Here is a 20,280-nt window from a genome sequence, read left to right as displayed (position 1 = left end):
AAAAAAAATAATAAAAAACAGGCCAACATGTAAAGGCTCCATCGAATGCATTTGGAGTAACTAATATTGAGTTGGTCTGCTGTTAATTTACTTATTTATTTTTTCTATATTTTCTTGTATTTGGGGTCTATAAAATAAGAATAGTTTTTTTTTCCACCGCAAATCCTTATTTTAGATTCTTCAGAGTAACTGAATGTAGTTCTTTGGGTCGGCCACAGGGTGGCGCCAGAGTCTGCGATGAGACTACAGATGCACTGCATATTTTATTCACTCCGAATTGTAATTCAGTATTCAGTTATTTATTCAGACAAATGTTTTGAGTGCAGTCAGGGCTTTAGTGGTCCAGTCCTCTTTAAACTCATCCTTCTTCCACCTTACTTGGTATAGAACACTGAGCGGACCTCAGGAACTTACCCAGAATGCACTGTGTTAAACAGGTCAGGGCTGAAGGTGCTCTTGTGCTGGGTGTCCACACTGTTGAATACAAGTCGATGAAGACGCGTTAAACCCCCCCCCCCCCCCCCCCACTACCACATAAACAAGTCTCGATAAGGCACGTGTAGGCACGTGTACACACACATAAAACAGTAGTGTGTGTACTTATTCTGTGTGTTTCAGATGGAATATCCAAAGTTTTCCGTGTCCTCATCGCTGCTGTCACTGTGGGAAAGAAGACGAAACATAAAAGGATTAGATTAATGTTGTTACACTGATATGTTTAATTACACAGACTTATAAGTGTGTGTGTGTGTGTGTGTCTCACTGCAGCATGGCGTGTAGGCGGATACGGTTTTCTCTCCTCCTCTCCTCGTTGATGGGGTAGGACCTGAAGATGAGCAGGCCGAGGATAATGAGACAGACGGGCGCGGCAGACACCAGCAGTCTCAGGGTTAAATTCACAGAGTCGGGCTGAACACACGCTCTCGACACGTAACCTGCAAAACTACACACACACAGACAATCACTGACTGACTCTCAATGACAGAGTGAGACTGACTGTAAGCTGAGGGTGGAGAGTGAGACGGGTGGAGAGTGAGACTGACTGTAAGCTGAGGGTGGAGAGTGAGACGGGTGGAGAGTGAGACTGACTGTAAGCTGAGGGTGGAGAGTGAGACGGGTGGAGAGTGAGACGGGTGGAGAGTGAGACTGACTGTAAGCTGAGGGTGGAGAGTGGAGAGTGAGACGGGTGGAGAGTGAGACTGACTGTAAGCTGAGGGTGGAGAGTGGAGAGTGAGACGGGTGGAGAGTGAGACTGACTGTAAGCTGAGGGTGGAGAGTGAGACAGGTGGAGAGTGAGACGGGTGGAGAGTGAGACTGACTGTAAGCTGAGGGTGGAGAGTGAGACAGGTGGAGAGTGAGACGGGTGGAGAGTGAGACTGACTGTAAGCTGAGGGTGGAGAGTGAGACAGGTGGAGAGTGAGACGGGTGGAGAGTGAGACTGACTGTAAGCTGAGGGTGGAGAGTGAGACAGGTGGAGAGTGAGACGGGTGGAGAGTGAGACTGACTGTAAGCTGAGGGTGGAGAGTGGAGAGTGAGACGGGTGGAGAGTGAGACTGACTGTAAGCTGAGGGTGGAGAGTGGAGAGTGAGACGGGTGGAGAGTGAGACTGACTGTAAGCTGAGGGTGGAGAGTGAGACAGGTGGAGAGTGAGACAAGTGGAGAGTGAGACTGACTGTAAGCTGAGGGTGGAGAGTGAGACAGGTGGAGAGTGAGACGGGTGGAGAGTGAGACTGACTGTAAGCTGAGGGTGGAGATGCCCAGTGAGACTCCGGAGGCGAACTTGGTGAAGAAGACGTAGAAGGAGTAGAAGATTGCCTCGTGACCCTGAGACTTGGGATTCTGGACTTTATAATCATCTACTGCATCTGGTAACATCGACCTGATCACCATGACCACACACACACACACACACACACACACACACACACACACACACACACACACATTTATATTACTCTGTGTTTCGGTACGAAAATAGAGCAAAGGATCACATCATCATCATCATCATCATCATAATCCTGTTTTCTGTTCAATAAAACTTAACTCACAAAATAAAATGTTTATTAATGAGGTAACTGAAAGTCAATTAACCCACTACAGGAATGCTAATGATCTGATGCTACTGAAGCAGTGAAGTGTGTAATGTGTGTGTGAATATTCTGCATCAGGGTTACGAATAATTAATGGAATGAAAAAAAAAAATGAGCGAATGACTTGGCAGAGATGTTAATAAAACGACTGACGTGAAAAAATTTTACAAAACCTTAAATACTTTTTCTTAAAGTCTGTGTGTTTAATTATTGTGTAACGAGTAACACACACCCACATACACACTTCATAAGCAATACAAAAGATTGCAAAATTACAGTCTGGGATTTAAAATCATCGTATTTAATATGGCGGCGCGGTGGTGTCCGGGTGGTGTCCACCTCCAGGGTCCGGGTTCGATTCCTGTCTCTGTGTGCATGAAGTCTGTGTGCATGTTCTCCCCGTGCTTGGTGGGTTTCCTCCGGGTTCTCCGGTTTCCTCCCACAGTCCAAAGATATGCAGATTAGACTACTGTAACTGGTATCCCAAATAGCCCATAGTGTGTGAATGAGTGTGTGTGTGTGCGCGTGTGCCCTGCGGTGGACTGGGACCCTGTCCAGTGTGTACCCCGCCTCATACCTCATCAAGTCTCCTGTGATAGGCTCCGCCCCCGCGGCACCGTATAGAAGATAAAGTGGTGCTGATAGAGAGTAAGTGAGTGTATTTTATATGAAGCTGATTTTTGCTCTGGTTTAGAGAGCGGTGTAACCTGTCAGTCACTTTCCTCCAGCCAATCAAATCAGCTAAAAGTGGAGTTACTGTTACTAAATCTGTCTTTTTTTTTCCTTCTTTTTTTTGGGGGGGATTTTTCCCCCCAATTTTCTCCCTAATTTAGTCGCGTCCAATTTCTCCCCGTCACTAGGGGGCTCCCACATTAAGGCTACTACTACCATTCAGCCAGGAAGGCCACAGACTATCACGTTTCCTCCGAACCACGTGACGTCACTGACCGCATCTTTTCGAACTGCTCGCTCACGCACTGTTAGGGGCGGAGTAACACACTCAGAGGACAGCGCTATCCGCTCCTTCCGCTCGCGTGAGCTCACAGACGCCCCTGATTGGCTGTAGAGCCGTGATTAATGTGGGAGCACTAAGTCCCTCCCCTCTGAGAGAGCTCGGCCAATCAGCTCTCTCTAGACCTCCGGCTGCGAGAGGTTACAGCATCACCCGGGAACCGAACTTGCAATCTCCGGATGATAGGGCGAGAACTTTATCACTGCGCCACTCGGAGGCCCGTTACTAAAACTGTCTTGATGAAAGATTTATATATTTGTATCTCACACACACACACACACACACACACACACACACACACACACACACACACACACACACACACACCATGGCAAGAGAAAAGCTGCGGCCACACTGGCTCCGGATGATACAGCGACGATGTACGTCAAGATGAGGGTGCTCTCAATACACACTACCAGGATCATGAAGGGAACCGCCCACTGTGACACACACACACACACACACATTAGTATGTAGCGTAAACACTCACTCACACACACAGCAGTTGCTGTCACTCACCAGTATGCCGATATAGACTGCAGTCTTTTTGCCAAAGCGTGTGAGGAAGAGCTGCCACAGAGGGATGGTCAGGGTTCCAGAGAGCTACACACACACACACACACACACACACACACACACACAGTAATAAATACCTACACAGTTCCAGAGCAACACATTTCTGAGTATCATTAGATGGACCTCCTCTGAATAACACTTAATAAAAAGAATTTTAAATCAGCAACACGCACACACTGGGTACAGGTTACATTGTGTGTGTGTGGTGTGTGTGTGTGTGTGTGTGTGTGTGTGTGTGTGTGTGTGTCCACTTAAATTGTTCCTGACCTTAGAATAAGATTTAATCAGCACTGCTTTCACTTTTTCATGCACCCCACCCCCTGCGCCCCCCCGCGCCAAGTCAGTCATCATTCATCCCCACGCCAACACACACACACACACACACACACACACACACACTATCCAGGTTTTATTCAGTGTTATTTTTACTTTTCCTCTCCCTTATCCCCCACATGAAGCTAAATAACATCTGACCTCACACACACCCACGAATTACATCATCCAACACTACATCAGCATAGAGCCACACACACACTCACACACACACACACACACACACACACACGTGTCTGGATAAAAACCAAACTGAATGATGTTTATTTCACAATTCCATTACATATTATTATTTTATTTGGGGTCATTTTTTTTAAAAGTTTTTTCTCTCCAGCGATGATGACGTGCTGTTTAAAGGCCGCCGCGTCCCCCGGACTCGACACCTTGGGATCGTTTCTAGGGGTCTATGTGAAAGAAACGCTCTTTATCGTGCCCCTTCCTACCAGCCTGGAGGAACTCGAGCAGAGAACCATGGAGGTGCTGGAGAAGGTGGCGTGAGATCGGCCGCAGCGTGTTCGCCAGGAGCCGGACCACAGACGCCACGTGTCATGTCACAGACGGTGTGCTGACTGAACTGTTGTGTAGCTTTAGAAAACAGGTTCTAAAATCTAAATCTGTTTTAATATGTTGCTGGAATTTTATAAACAAACCTTTTTGTAGCCAATTTAATTGTTATTTGCCGAGGACATGGAGTCACTCAGATATTCATACTTCAAATGTCATCAAATATTTGGGGAAGTCCGGGGTCCGAGTCCGGGGTCCGAGTCCGGGGTCCGAGTCCGGGGTCCGAGTCCGGGGTCCGAGTCCGGGGTCCAGCTGAACCAAGTCAGACGCAGACGCGCTCCTCCGTATGTACAGCCTGCTGTAGTTTTGTGGGTTTTGTTGAAGAACTAAAATTAGCTTAGCATGTTTAACTAGCACGCTAACCCTGGTAAATTCTTAGCGCACCGCGGTTACGAGTGATCCACTGTATCTGAGTAGCTCAGGTCCGAGCGTCCCCCCTCCAAAGCTCCCGCTGTCTGGCGTTGCTATGGAAACGAGTCCGCTCCAATATCACACACAATAAAGGGTTTTAGGAAAATCTCACAGGAGTCGTGTGTCTCAGCCAGAGACGCGGATTCAGGCGATCAGTAGGGATTAATCAGTGGGTGTACTGGTGTGATGCATGCTGGGTATTTCAGCTCTCACTAACGCAGGAGAAACAAGTGATACAAAGCCGCGGTAATAACGCGAGGAGGGTTTAACTGAGCGCTTTACTGCAGCAGACTGATCCCAACACGTGCACTCCCAAGTGTGTGTGTGTGTGTGTGTGTGTGTGTGTGTCAGGCTACACCTCATCATGTCATTATAAAGATTTTATTCAGTGTTGCTTTTACTTTCTCTTTCCCTTATTCTCCAGACTAAAGCTGAAAAATCTGACCTCTCCCTCTCTCACACACACACACACACACACCCATGGAAAAAATCATACATCCTTATATCGCCATGGAGCTGCACCACACACACAAACACGCATATAAACACATTTGGAGAGTTTGACGCACTCACCATGATGACGAGAAGAATGTTCTGGAAATCATCACGCAGTCCAAGTGTGTATGTGAGGAACAGAGCAAAGTTTCCCTCCATCAGCTTTAAAACAAAAATGGTAAAAAGAGAAATAAATAATAATTTTAGAAATATTGTATAATATGTACATCATCAGGATTCAGTGTTTCCATGTTGTACTGTAGACACACGTCCCACCTCTCCCAGATGTTCTGGGAGTCTCCTGAATACTGCAAGCAGCTACCTGATGCCCACAAAACACACACACACACTATACGAGTGCGAGAGAGAGAGAGAGAGAGAGAGAGAGAGAGACAGGAGAGGGAGAGAGAGAGAGGGAGACAGGAGAGACAGAGCAGGGCTCATGCCCTCCTAAACCAGGCTGGCACCGGGACCGTGAGGAACCTCCAACGTGCTGTTATTTTCACAAAAACAATCAGTAAACAGAGCTGAGCAACAAACCAGGGGAGGAGCCCGTCTTACACCAGATGATGTTTTTGTCCTGGTGTTTGTGTTCAGACTGCAGACCCGCCCGGACGTTTAAACACGACTAAACAGTGACGGGTGAATCGGTAGGAGCCCTCTATCTGACACGGGTTTCACTCGCGCTCCTCTATCGAAATTCTGTGCTCAACCCAAAGCTAACAGCTAGCGTGCTAATCAATTTATTCACCCAGTTGGATCGTTTATTGGGAAAATGTTCATCACACAGAAGGCACAGAACCAAGTCTCCTGGCCTCATCACCCACCTAACTGGTTAAGGGGGGGGGGTTTGAACAGGGTCGAGGGGGTTCTCCCTAAAATGAGTAAATAATTGGAATAATTTGCTGACTCACCATGAAGGCCAGCGACGTGAAGAGGAAGCCCATGACCAGTTTGACGTAGGGTCCGTGTTTCTGCAGCAGCTTCAGACCCTCAATAAACGTCAAACACCGCTCCTCTTTCACACACCTCACAGCTACACACACACACACACACACACACAATCGTAATATAATACTTATATTTATTAAAGACAGTATAATATGTGAGACAGATGTTTAGGTGCTAAAATGTTATAAAACTTCAAGTCGAATAGACGTAACGTTACACAGCGCGAGATCCTAGAACAAGCTAATGCTGGGGTTTACACTTAACGACGATCATGAATCACATGCTAACCTTAAGAATTCACAAATTAGCATGGTAACGTCTCAAGGGTTAGCACCCTCAGGTGAATCAGGTAGCTAACTTAGGCTAATATTAAAGTTCTGGAGAGGACATCATGTTCTAAACGTTTAATTCTGAAAAGTTACACATGGCATTTAGTTAAGAATCTTCAGTACTGTAACGACTCCAAACGTGAAATGCAAATATCCTCTCTTATCTCTTCCGGTGAGAGATTAGCTTCCTGCAGCCACTTCATGGATGTTTATTTCCTCTGTGAACATTAGATAGTTTCTGTGCTTCATTCGCTGTCCAGTCTCCGGAGTTCTTAATACGGGCCGAGTTGATCGGAGAACCGAAACACCGATCAGACCCTACGGCAGACTGTTTTATGCTTTAGTGAGGATGAGGAGGAGGAGAGGGAAAAGGAAATGCTCATTAACCTTGTTGTTCTCTCACGCCCAGAAACAGGACAACAGCACACAGGATGTAGATGACGCTAATTACACCGGACGCTAGCATGTACGCTCGTTTCTGTTAGACAGAGAGGGAGAGAGGGAGGTGATTACTCTCAGGGATTTCACAATAATGATATTACCCGAGTGCACATGCTTTTATCCCCGCCCACTCTTACCGTATCCTCCAGCGTGACATGCGAGACGTTGACCGCGGCGCTGAGCTGCGTAACGTTAAGGCTTTCATTGGAATAGGAGGTATGGTTTATACAAGGAGCATTGGCTCCACCCACTATCTGACCCTGTATGGCTGTTCCAAGAACCGTGCCGAGAACCTCTATAGTCATACCTGAGAGAGAGAGAGAGAGAGAGAGAATCCACAGGTACATGTCCAACATCTTTATAACTCATCACAAACACAATGCAATTTCATTATTTATTATTAATCATTTAAAGTGCAGTGGTACCTCGGCACACGAGTTTAATCCGTTCTGAAGGCGAGCTCTTACGGTGAAGTTTCATATTGCGAAACACGTTTTCCATAAATAATGTAAATGCAGATAATCCGTTCTAGCCACCCAAAAATATTACCAATATGTAATATAGTTCCAACATTATAAAATCACATTTTTGCATATAAAAACAATAAAAACATTTAGAAAAACATGTAAATTAAGTAAACTATAAAATTACAATAGACATTGAACCTCACTTAACCCTAATTTATGGTTCCTCTCGGCACCGGCTGCGTTAAAAACCAAACTGAAAGTGACTCCCTTTCCTTCTTAACATTCTTGATAACGTTCACCAAATCTTGCACAAGATGCAAAAAATATATATATAAATATCTCGCTTTGCTCGGCTCCACTGATGCAAATAAGTTTATCACATCCTGGAAAATTTCAGACGTTAAGGCCAAATTTTAAGAGGTGGGGCGTTCAAGGTACCACTGGAAATGATTAGGAAATGATGTTGGTTTAAAATTATAGCGTGTGGTGTGTTATGTTTTATATATCAGTATATAAACACACACACACACACACACACACACATCAGTACTCACGATACGCTGTGGCTGAATCTCTCTCTTTCTGCTCTGAGCTGATGAACATGGTCAGAGCTGAGTAAGGCACATGAAAACACTGCCGACACACACACACACACACACACACACAGGTTAGCCAGATAATTTGAAGCTTTATTTGTTCTTATTCTAATAAACTAAAATTTATCAAAATGATTGAATGAGGGAGAGAGTATATGTGTGTGTGTGGATAGAGAGAGAGAGAGTGTGTGTGTGTGTGTGTGGATAGAGAGACACTTGACTTTTAACGTTCCTTTATTTTACAAGTTTTTTGTATCCACATTTTCTTTCTCCTTCATCCCTTTTCTAAAGACAAATAATCAATTAAATAAATAAATAAATAAATAAGGCAAGATTTTTGAGTACAAAGAGAAGGTTTTAAGCAGAGGGAACAGCAATCTTTTGCATTTTAAGAACAGGTGGTCTACTGTTTCCTCCCACAGAAGAGACACTCTATGCCCCTAGTGGGGTCCATATGCACCACGTGTCTGTCCGTGGCCACGGCCCCGTGTACAATCCGCCGCTGTAGATCGACTGTGCGCTTTCTATAGGCGCTTTGTACAGCGACCTCCAGCGTCCTGGTGGGGATGAGCCTGGCGTCAGCCACTCTGACTACCGCGAGTCCCTTACTACAGCCACGGATCCTCTGTGCACGACCTTAACACATGTTCCATACAGCGCCCTCTTCGAGGCGGCCTCAAAAGTTGTTAGAACAGGTGTGTAGAATGACAGAAGGGCATCTTCCTCTTGCTGAAGGTCTTCAGCTGCTGGGCGTATGGATAAAGGTAGGGGAGGCTGTTGATGCTCTCTAGGACTTTGCCCTAGAGATTCTGTAAGTTAGGAGGGCAGTGCTGATATCACCTCGTCCAAGAGTCTCTCCATTAGACGGCTTGATTCTAGTCCAGTTTCTGTACACAGTTCGTCTGCCGTCTTCCACCTCGTTTCATTCCTCAGATCCTTGATCTTGATGATTCATGCTTTCTGGAAGTGCTGTCGAATGAATTAGTGGCTCCTCATCAGAGCTTTGGAAGGGTTGTGCGTCAGCCATGCTCGTCTTTATCACCGATGTCCAGGTTTTAAGTAGGGATTGATAGAACTGTGTTGTGGCTAATAAGTCCATTTCATTAAGGTTAATCACGAACAGGTGTGTGTCATAGTTTAGGACTTCCACCAGTTGGAGTAGAGCTTAGGCTTTGCCTGTCCATGCCAGTCCTCTCCCCATAGAAGAGCCTCCGTGCAGCCTGCAGTCTGAAGGTTTTTATTCTGCAGGACAGGTAGATCAAGCCCTGCCCCCCCTTCTTGTACAGGTAGATAGCACTGAGGCTCGGGTCCAGTGTTGGACAGTCCAAAAGAAATTCTCCGGGGGCTCAAGGACAGTAAGGCGGTGCCAGAGCATGGAGGCGATTAGATTATTGACGACCAGTCTTCTCCCCATGTAGGACAGTTGAGGCAGGACCCATGTTTATTGTAACAACTTGCACACACTTTTTCCACTACACCCTGACAATTTTTATTTTTGTAAATCTTGTGTCCCTGAAAAAACACCACAAGGTACTTAAGTCCGACTTTGCCCCACTGGAGACCATCTGGCAAGATTGGGGGTCCTGTTTCCTGCCATTGCCCAATAAAAAAATAAAAACTCACATTTTTCCCCAGTTCACACATGCTGAGAAACCTCTTGCATAGATGCTCAGGTTCCTAGTCAGAGCTTAAACATCATTTCGATTTTTAATAAAAAAACGGTTACGTCGTCGGCACATGCTGACAGCACAAGTCTCTCTTTGACCCTCTGACAGGAGAGCCCTTTAGCTCGACTCTTAGTTTGTGTAGCAATGCTTCTATGGAGAGACTATAGAGTTGTCCAGACAGTGGACACCCCTGTCTAATTCCCCATTTCATTTGGAAAGGGCAGCTGCGACCTCCTCCAATCTTAAGTGTAAAAGCAGCTCCAGAGTATAAAAGTTTATTCCAGCATAAATTGTTTCCTACACCAAAGGATTTAAGTGTCTGGAAAACTTATTCATGGTCAACTTTATCAGAAATTTTTTCTTGGTCCATCGATAAGAGACCTGGTTCATACGGTTTTGTTTTATTTAAATCAATTAAGAAAAATATTAGAAAAAGATGTCGGTGATGGTGCGGTGAGGTGTGCAGTAGGTCTGACTGTTGTGAACTACTGAGTGCAGGCACGGTTTCAGTCTGTTTGCGAGGCACTTTGAAAGTATTTTGTAGTCACAGCATAGTAGTGACGCTGGTCTCCAGTTCTTCAGTTGCCCCAAGTCTCCTTTTATTGGGATCAGTGATAGAACCGCCCTTGTGCAGCTCACCGGTAGCTTCCCGCTGTTAAAAGCACATTTAAAAACTTCATAGAGAGCAGCTCCAATTAGATTCCAGAAGTGTTTATAAAATTCACTCGACAGTCCGTCTTTTCCTGGTCAGCGTCCTTATGCGAGCTGCTGAACAGCATCAGTTAATTCCTGTAGATCGAGTTCTGCGTCCAGCACAGTGCTTTGGTCCAGGGACAGTTTTGGAAGTTCCCAGAGTAGTTCCTCTCTGCAGGATGGATCACGGGGCTCTGCACTGTAGAGCTGAGCGTAGAAGTCTGTGGCTGTTCTCCTCATCTCACTTGGGTCAGCTGTTGTTGTTCCATCTGCTCGGGTCAGATACACCATCTGATTTTGGGGTTTAATGTTTCTGGACAGATTAAAGAAGAACGCGCTGGGAGCATCCATGTCCTTGATGCAGGAGATATGATGTCTGATCAGGGCTGTTTTGGCTTGTTCATGGAGGAAGGAGCTTAGAGCTCCTCTTTTCCCTTCCAGGAGACGGCCCATTCTAACGTCATTCATGCTGATCACTTTGCTTTCTGATTGAATCATTTCTGCGTAGAGTTCTTTTATAGTGGTTTTAAAAGCGTCTGATTTGTGCTCATTGTAGTTTTTGCAGAATTTTTTTTTTTGATTTTTTCCACCTAAGAGACCAAACTGCTAAAATCCCCTGTTCCATCCTTCCGTTCATCACATAAAACTTTACATTTTTCATAAAAGATCTCATCCTGCAATAGTTTCATATTAAATCGCCAGTATAAGCTCTGCCTTTTTGTGTTTGGTATCATTAGCTCCATGCTAATCAGATGATCAGAGAAGCCACTGGGGAAGAGGTCTGTTTTGTGGACATTATTTCTGTGGGATTTGGTGATATAGAACCAAACCTGTCCAGTCTCGCTGCAGTGATCTTTGCATCGTTAACTTTGACCCATGTGGATTTTCTTATATTTGGGTTTTTTCCCTCCACACATCGACCAGACCCCTCTGCTTAATGAGCTCCTCGAGCGCCTCAGCAGACTTTGGGTGCGGTTCCTCACTGTTTCGGTCTAGGGTGAAGTCTACTGTGCAGTTCCAGTCCCGTTACTATTGTGGATTTATGTCCAGTTCGTTGTATTATATTTTTTATTCTATTAAAATGTTGGATTCTCTCGCTGCCATTGTTAGGGGCGTACACATTTAAAAAAGGCAAAACTTTATTTGTATTTTTGCTTTTACAATTAAAACTCAACCTTTCACTAATCCTGTAACTTCAACTCGCTCATGCCCACTGCTTTATTAATAACTATCGGCACACCGGCACGTGTCCCTTCCCACCACATGGCCCACTCAGTCCCCGGCTTGGTCACTATGTGTCTCCTGTAGGAAGTTCTTTAGTGTTATAAAGTCTCCTACTGCTGATCTTTCTCTTCCATCTCTGCCACCATTTATGTTTAGGGAGCCTATTTTTAAATGATCCTTTAGAGAAAGTAAAAGAAGAAAAGAGAAACAGATGTAAAGTGCATTACAGAGAACAGAAAGCTCCCAGTATGATGTGTTCGTTTCTGTTTTGCACGAGACCGCCGCCATTTCGCTGTGTGATTTTGTAAGCGCCATTTCTTTCTTTCGCTCAGAAGATCATAGTTTATAGTCCACCCCTGTTATTTAACCCCCCCAGTGAGACCGGTTCCCTTACAGTGTTTGAGCCCCCTGCTGATGCTAGACCTTCCTCAGTGTTCTGTGTGCTTTTTTTCCACTCTGGGCTCTCCAGTCCTCTCCACCTCTTCACATTCACAAACACTTGTGTCCCTGTATGACCCATCATTGAGCTTCCCACGTTTTTTTATTTGTTGTTACACTGCTCTCTGCAGTGGGCTCGCCTTCATCCTGCCCCTCTGCAGCACCTGAATGCTCCACACTAGGGCTTGCTCCATCCTGCACCACTTCACCTCCATCCTGCCCCACTGCCCCGACCCCACTAGGCCCCGCCTCCCCCCTGCCCTGTGCTCTATGTGGGCAGCTGAACTTTTTGTGCCCGTTGTCCTCACATTCCTCATGCTCCCAGTAAAGCATGTATGATTTCCCCTCATGTGTGACTCTGAATGAGATGTCCAGAGTGGACTCAGTCAGGAACATGAGCCCTGTATGCCTGAAGGACGCGGGGCTTTTACAGTTCAGAGACACCGTCCTCATACTGCTCACAATCTTCCCGAACCGAGACAGTTCCCTCTTTATGTCCTCATCAGGGATAAACGGAGGAACGTTCGACACGGTGACCTTCATTGTTGTTGCACCCAGCAGAGTAACGGAATAAAGTTCTCCACTCACCCCGCCACCAGATCAACAGCGCCACACAACAGCCGATTAAACTAATTACACCGTGTGATCGCTATTGTTAATAGATGTTTAATGTATTTATTTATGTTCGAGCTTTAGGAAAAAATGCTCAAAAGTGATAGAAACATTTCAGAAGATTTAAAAACACTCCACACGCTGCTCTCACACCACTTCCCAGAACGCACCAGAGAGAGAGAGAATGTGTGTGTGTGTGTGTGTGTGTGTGTGTGTGAATGAGTATGTGAGAGAGAGCGCAAGTGTGTGTGTGTGTGTGAAGAGAGAGTGAGTGTGTGTGTATAGAGAGTGTGTGTGTGTAAAAGAGTGAGTGAGAAGAAAGAGTGAGTGTGTGTGTGTGTGTGTGCGTGTGAATGCGAGTGTTCGTGTGAGCGTGAGCGCGTGTGTGTATAGAGAGAGAGATAGTGTGTGTGTGTGTGTGGAGAGAGAGAGAGAGATAGAGTGTGTGCATGTATGTGTGTGTGTGTGTGAGCGTGAGAGTGTGTGTGTGTGTATAGAAAGAGAGATAGTGTGTGTGTGTGTGTGTGTGTGTGTGTGTGTGTGTGTGTGTGTGTGTGTGTGTGTGTGGAGAGAGAGAGAGATAGTGTGTGTGTGTGTGTGTGTGTGTGTGTGTGTGTGTGTGTGTGTGTGTGTGTGTGTGTGTGGAGAGAGAGAGAGATAGTGTGTGTGTGTGTGTGTGTGTGGAGAGAGAGAGAGATAGTGTGTGTGTGTGTGTGTGTGTGTGTGGAGAGAGAGAGAGATAGTGTGTGTGTGTGTGTGTGTGTGTGTGGAGAGAGAGAGAGATAGTGTGTGTGTGTGTGTGTGTGTGTGTGTGGAGAGAGAGAGAGATAGTGTGTGTGTGTGTGTGTGTGTGTGTGTGTGTGTGTGTGTGTGTGTGGAGAGAGAGAGAGATAGTGTGTGTGTGTGTGTGTGTGTGTGTGTGTGTGTATAGAGAGAGAGATATTGTGTGTGTGTGTGTGTGTGTATAGAGAGAGAGATAGTGTGTGTGTGTGTGTGTGTGTGTGTGTGTGTGTGTGTGTGTGTGTGTGTGTGTGTGGAGAGAGAGAGAGAGAGTGTGTGTGTGTGTGTGTGTGTGTGTGTGGAGAGAGAGAGAGATAGTGTGTGTGTGTGTGTGTGTGTGTGTGTGTGTGTGTGTGTGTGTGTGTGGAGAGAGAGAGAGATAGTGTGTGTGTGTGTGTGTGTGGTACTGACCGTCTGTAGAGACTGGAACATGCAATAAAAGAACAAATACCACACCACTTTGCCCTTCTCCACTGGAGGAACCACCCAGATAAGGAAATAACTCAACACTGCAAACGGGGTGGACAACACGATCCTACACACACACACACACACACACACAGACACACACACACACAGACACACACACACACACAGACACACAAAATTACCTCAAAATTTTTAGACTTCTACAGAGATATACGAAACATTTATTACATCAATTTAATAATCCGACACACACACACACACACACACACACACACACACACACACACACACACACAGAGACAGAGGCCCTGACACACACACACACACACACGTCCAATGTGATTCACTCATCTGCAGTGTGAACGCCCTTTAAATGTTATTTCAGTCTAAAAACATACTGTGAATGTTTTTCACACACACACACACACACACACACACACACACAGTTATTACTAAAGGATTACTAAATGATAGAAACCGGACTGTGTGGTTGTGTAAATGTTTGAACAGATAAAAAGACATGAGGAAAAATAAATAAACCATTCGGTGTGTTTTGTCCTTTTTTTCTACGTGTGTATCAGCCGGCGCTTTAACGAGGCTTTTTCCTCCTAATGTGACCTCAGAAAAGAAAAGCCCCGCCCCGCTGTTCTCTGTAGAGGCGTGGCTCAGCAGGAACTCATTTGCATAAGCACTGAAGCTTGCATGCGGAGGAGGAGGAGTTACAGGAGGTTCAGCTGGTGAAGAGGTAATGTGGGACCAACAGTGGGAGTACCTTAGGGGTGTTCTCCCAGGAGTGTTCAAGAGGAGAGGAGACAGGACAGTGAGGAGGAGGAGGAGGAGACAGGACAGTGAGGAGGAGGAGGAGACAGGACAGTGAGGAGGAGGAGGAGACAGGACAGTGAGGAGGAGGAGACAGGACAGTGAGGAGGGGGAGACAGGACAGTGAGGAGGAGGAGTCGATGTGCTGGGGAGGCGTTACCGTGAGGAGGAGACGCAACGGCGGGAACTCGAAAAGTCCATCAACTCAAACAAGGAGAAATTTCATTAGATTTTGCCGATTCATAAGTAGCTTACAGAACAACATGCACTCTGTGTGTGTGTGTGTGTGTGTGTGTGTGTGTGTGTGTGTGTGTGTGTGTGTGTGTGTGTGTGTGTATGCACGTACGTCCAACATGACCCATATTAACCCATGTCGTTCTGCCACAGTAAGATCCCTTTCTATACCCTCATGTTTAGAAGTGTGTATGCACCTCCACTTCCACTCCAAACACACACACACACACACACACACACATACGATTGGTTGAAAATAGTGGTGTGGTTGGCTCAGCCAATCAGAGAATGTCACGACCAGCGCCAAAATATCGCACAGATGCCGACTAAAAACAGGCACGCACGTGCTGAGGGACACCCCCGCCCCTCCCCCAGACACACACACACACACACACACACACACACACAGTGACTTCACTTGTTTTAATGATAGAAATAAAAGCTTAAGTTTGCACACGACTCCAGAAATGTGACTGCGTGCAAACTGTGATGTGTTCAGGACCCGGGGGGGGGGGGGGGGGGGGGGGGGGGCGGGGGGGGGGGGGGGGTGTACTCTCTCACACCCAAACACTGATGATGTCATTGTGACAGCCTTAAAGCAGATAGCAGCTTCAGATTAACTCACACTCTGGGGAAGAGGTTCACATGAGTGAAAGGAAAGGAAGGAGAGAACAGAGAGAGAGAGGGAAAGAGAGAGAGAGAGAGAGAGAGAGAGAGAGAGAGAGAGACAGACAGACTCACCTATTCCTTCTGTTAAGAAAGCCAGGAAAGCTCAGTTACTCAGAACTGTGTGTGTGTGTGTGTGTGTGCGCGCGTGCGTGCGCGCGTGTAGGAGCTGTAACTTCCTCCACTCATTTCACCCAAATCCATCGCCATGGTTACAGCCTGCATCACATTCCAAAGACCACACCCAGGATGCATGGCATTTCCGAATGCATGTGTGTTTTTACGAGTGTCTGTGTTTGTGTGTGTGTGTGTGAGATTCACCATGGCATCATCCGGCCGTGTTGGGTCTTTGGACTCCGACTAACAAGAAAACCAACAGTGGGGTCTGTAACGGCATCCCACACTCGCCCTGAAAACAGGATAATGGACGCATAGAACGGCTCTAACTGTGGGAGAGAGACAGAAACAGAGACAAAGAGAGAGAGAGAGAGAGAGAGAGAGAGAGAGAGAGAGAGAGAGAGAGAGACACAGTAAGAGAGACAGAGGGGTGGGGCATGAGTGGCAACATTACATAACATGTGAAAGAGACAGAAAATAAGAATGAATAAATTTTATGGGATCATTCCGAATATTAAATGCACGCTCCGATTGGCTGGCTACATTCGTCTGGTGGTTTCCAGCAGAGCAAAACATATAAATTCTTATTTCTGCAGGACAATGAACTCTACAGAGCAACCGGACTGGAGAGATCAAAGTGTTGTGTCATGAACAGTTCAAACAATTTCTTTGAAGAGGTTTTTTTTTTTTTAACAAAGAATCTGTGCTTTGTGGTCTAGTGAATGTTGGGAAACCACGCAGGACTGAAACTGGATTTATTTGGAACTGTATTGACCGAATCATGCTTTAATCAGGTGCACATTGTGTTCTCACCTGCACCACATCCAACAGGTAGATCTGCAGGAAGAAGCCCAGAGCACTTCCTGTAATCTGATACGGAGCTCCACCAATCGCAAAGCACACCTTACTGCACACGGACACACCCCTCTTCTCTTTCTGTTAGAGAGAGAGAGAGCAACAGGAACATAAGATGGATGAATGTTGAAATAAACAGCAGGACGTCTGAGTGTTTTTATTAAAATAAGAATATGATATTTAGATGTGTTGTGAGACTTTTACACCCAACAGAGACATAAAAAAATTACTTAGCTGGTGTGTGTGTGTGTGTGTGTGTGTGTGTGTGTGTGAGAGAGAGAGCAGTTAAGAAATTCATGTATTCTCTCCACTACATAGGGACAGAAGGACAACAGCGATGTGAGGCAGATCATCTGACTTGGATACAATCAGCTGTACAACATGAGCTTTAACACACACTGTAGAGACCGGCTGTAGAGACCGGCTTCACGTTTAACAAAACCACCAAGGACAGACAAAACTGAGTCCTAAAGCCACAAGTCTCTTTGTGTCACGTACGGTTCGCTCGCTAATAAAACTAACAGTTAGCAACGAAATAAATGCTTCTAGTACACTAATTAATAGGGGCGGGATCTGTGATATGATTGGGTGACGGGATTGATAGTGATGTTGTAGGCGGGGCTATAAGACATACAATTGGACAACTGTTTATAGCTGCTGTAACGTACGCAAGAACAAGAACTAACCTGGTTTTCTGACCTCAGACCTGTTCATGACCTTACATGGGGAAAAAGCAGGAAACAACATTTCTGTTATTATTTTTTTTACATTTCAGGTTTATATGAGGATTAAAAAGCTTGATGTGCTGGTCTGGGGAGAGGCGGAACTTTAAAATGGTTACAGAAACTGTGCTTCATCACACACTGCTCGGCGTTTCCACCTCTCTCTCGCTCTCTCTCAGGTGACAGCGCCGAGGTTACTAGAGTTCACACAGACTAGACTTCCTTTTTTATTCACACTTTAGATCTGTGTTTATTATAGGGTTTGACCACCACATTATGAAGCAAAAAAACACCTATAAATGACCTCTACATGACCTCTGGCTCCATACACACCACAACTTCAAGCAGTCAGGTTCAGCTACAGTGTGTGTGTGTGTGTGTGTGTGTGTGTTACAAATAAAGAGAACTTGCTCTACAGTAATAAAGGTGTTTGGACTTTCGGAGCTGCTTGCATGAGCCAAACTCTCAGTGCTGAAGCTCAATCACCTGCTCAGGGGCTTTCTCTCTCTCTCTCTCTCTAGCAAAACGTCACTTCCTGTGGCCAAAAAAAAGTTCAAAGCGTGGAGGAACAAGTTCTCCTTCATCAGCATCTTCACACTGAAGCTTTAAATCTTTCAATCGATTTTTAATATAAAAAAATAAAATAAGAGGAATGCACTGTAGCCTAATGTAACCAAGAATTACCCCCCAAGGGAATTTTATGTAAAATCAAGTCATTTTTTTTCTACACGTGAAATATTCACATCACACGCAGACACGCGGAGACCAGAGGAGTCTACACCCGGTTACATTCTGGTGCATTTTAGAGTAAAAAATAAATAAAGCGCACAGATCTCGCGCCAGCATCACGTCACCATATTTACACTTCTGAGCGTGAAACACACACACACACACACTGTGTCGGTCTCAGTCCACACCGGATAAGAGAGTTTTGTGTTCGTACCTCGGTTTTGCCGTTGAGCCGGTCCGGGTCTGACGGTTTCCCGGGACACAGGAGGGGGTCCGGCAGCTGCTCCGCGCCCTCTCCTCGCGCCATCACCTGCGCGAGCCACTCGGGTTACTCACAGGGGGAGGGGGGGGGTCGCCCTAATGTGGTTATTGCAGTGTGTGTGTGTGTGTGTGTGTGTGTGTGAATATGAGTAAATGTGAGTGTGTGTGTGTGTGTGAATATGAGTAAATGTGAGTGTGTGTGTGTGTGTGTGAATTTAAGTAAATGTGAGTGAGTGAGTGAGTGAGTGTGTGTGTGGATTAACCGCCGCGGGTTTTGAGTCGCGCGCGGGTCTTTTATCAGTCCAACGTCGCACGGCACGTGGAGTCCACGCCCACTTTCTGTAATGTAGTCGGACACGCCCACACGCTCTACAACTGTACGATTCAGGTTTCGACACCATCATCATCATCATCATCATCATCATGGTTTAAATTTGTACATTTATGTAAACATCAGATACAGTACATCAACTAAAACTGCAAAACAATAGAGAAAATGTTTAAAGCAGGAGTCTTAAAGTAAACTTTTAAACACAGTTTAACCCTTTGGTACTCTATAATATCTGACGTCATTTCCACAATATATTATATAATCTATGGTTTTTGGGTTAACAAACAAGTATTTAACTTTTTTTCACAGGAAAAGAGAAAAAAAAATAAAGGTTTAGGAAGAAGTACTAAAATAGGAATTTGATGAAATATTGGACTAACGGTACACTGCAATCAAAAAGTGTTTATATATATATATATAAACATATGACTGTGTGGCGACTACCAGCTCCACCACCATCATTAAGTTTGCTGACGACACCGTCGTGGTGGGCCTGATCTCTGATACCAACGAGACGACCTACCTAAAGGAGATTAGGAATCTGGACAACTGGTGCCAGAGGAACAACCTCCTTCTAAATGTCAGTAAGACAAAGGAGTTGATAGTGGACCTCAGCACTAAGCAGGGGAGGAACTACCAGACCCCCATCATTAACAGGAGCCCAGTGGAGAGAGTGGACAGCTTTCGATACCTCGGTGTTCACATCACGCAGGACCTGTCATGGTCCTGTCACATCAACACTGTGGTGAAAAAGGCCCGGCAGCGTCTCTACCACCTCACATGCTTGAGAGACTTCAGACTGCCCTACAATGTGCTCAGAAACTTTTACTCCTGCACCATAGAGAGCATCCTGACGGGAAACATCTCAACCTTGTTCGGGAACAGCACCATGCAGGACAGACAAGCTCTACAGAGGGTGGGGAGACCAGCTGAGCGCACCATCTGCACCGAGCTCCCTGACCTGCACTCAATCTACAGCAGGCGGTGCTGGACCAAGGCCATGGAAGATAGTGAAGGACCTCAGCCATCCCAACAATGGACTGTTCACTCTGTTGAGGTCAGGAAAGCGATTCCACTCCCTGAAGGCCAACACAGAGAGACTGAGGAGGAGCTTCTTCCCGCAGGTGATAAGGTCTCTTAATCACACCACCACACAGTACTGACACACACATATGGTTTTTACACACACTGGACATTCTGGACATTCGTTTACACTAGTGGCCACTGCACAACTACACTTCGTGGTCATTAGTTAAATCACAAGACACTTTAAATATGTGGACTGCACAACCCTGGACATTACCATTTTTTACCATTTATATCTAACTTCATTCCACATAAAAATGCCATAAATCTATATCTACTTGTACAGCTGTTTTCTTATCGTTCTATATTTCTTCATATATTTTCTATATTGTGTATTTTTTGTTGTACAGTT

General features: G+C 45.6%; 1 protein-coding gene across 1 annotated transcript; it reads right to left on the bottom strand.

Annotated features, from left to right (window-relative positions):
* Positions 1-283: 283 nt before the first annotated feature.
* mfsd2aa (MFSD2 lysolipid transporter A, lysophospholipid a) lies at positions 284-18,606 on the bottom strand. Its single transcript, XM_053502026.1, has 14 exons — positions 18,465-18,606; positions 16,758-16,880; positions 16,149-16,273; positions 14,091-14,214; positions 8,224-8,302; positions 7,340-7,509; positions 7,149-7,239; positions 6,396-6,517; positions 5,560-5,643; positions 3,622-3,705; positions 3,430-3,542; positions 1,736-1,879; positions 764-943; positions 284-660 (listed from the first exon to the last, which is right to left on the bottom strand). Exons 1-14 carry the CDS (start codon positions 18,555-18,557, stop codon positions 615-617), a joined length of 1,578 nt encoding a protein of 525 aa, XP_053358001.1. The 5' UTR covers positions 18,558-18,606; the 3' UTR covers positions 284-614.
* Between the last annotated feature and the right edge of the window lie 1,674 nt (positions 18,607-20,280).

Source organism: Clarias gariepinus, chromosome 8 (genome assembly GCF_024256425.1).
Source record: "Clarias gariepinus isolate MV-2021 ecotype Netherlands chromosome 8, CGAR_prim_01v2, whole genome shotgun sequence".
Taxonomy (NCBI): Eukaryota; Metazoa; Chordata; class Actinopteri; order Siluriformes; family Clariidae; genus Clarias; species Clarias gariepinus.
This window is presented reverse-complemented; position numbering and strand designations above follow the sequence as displayed.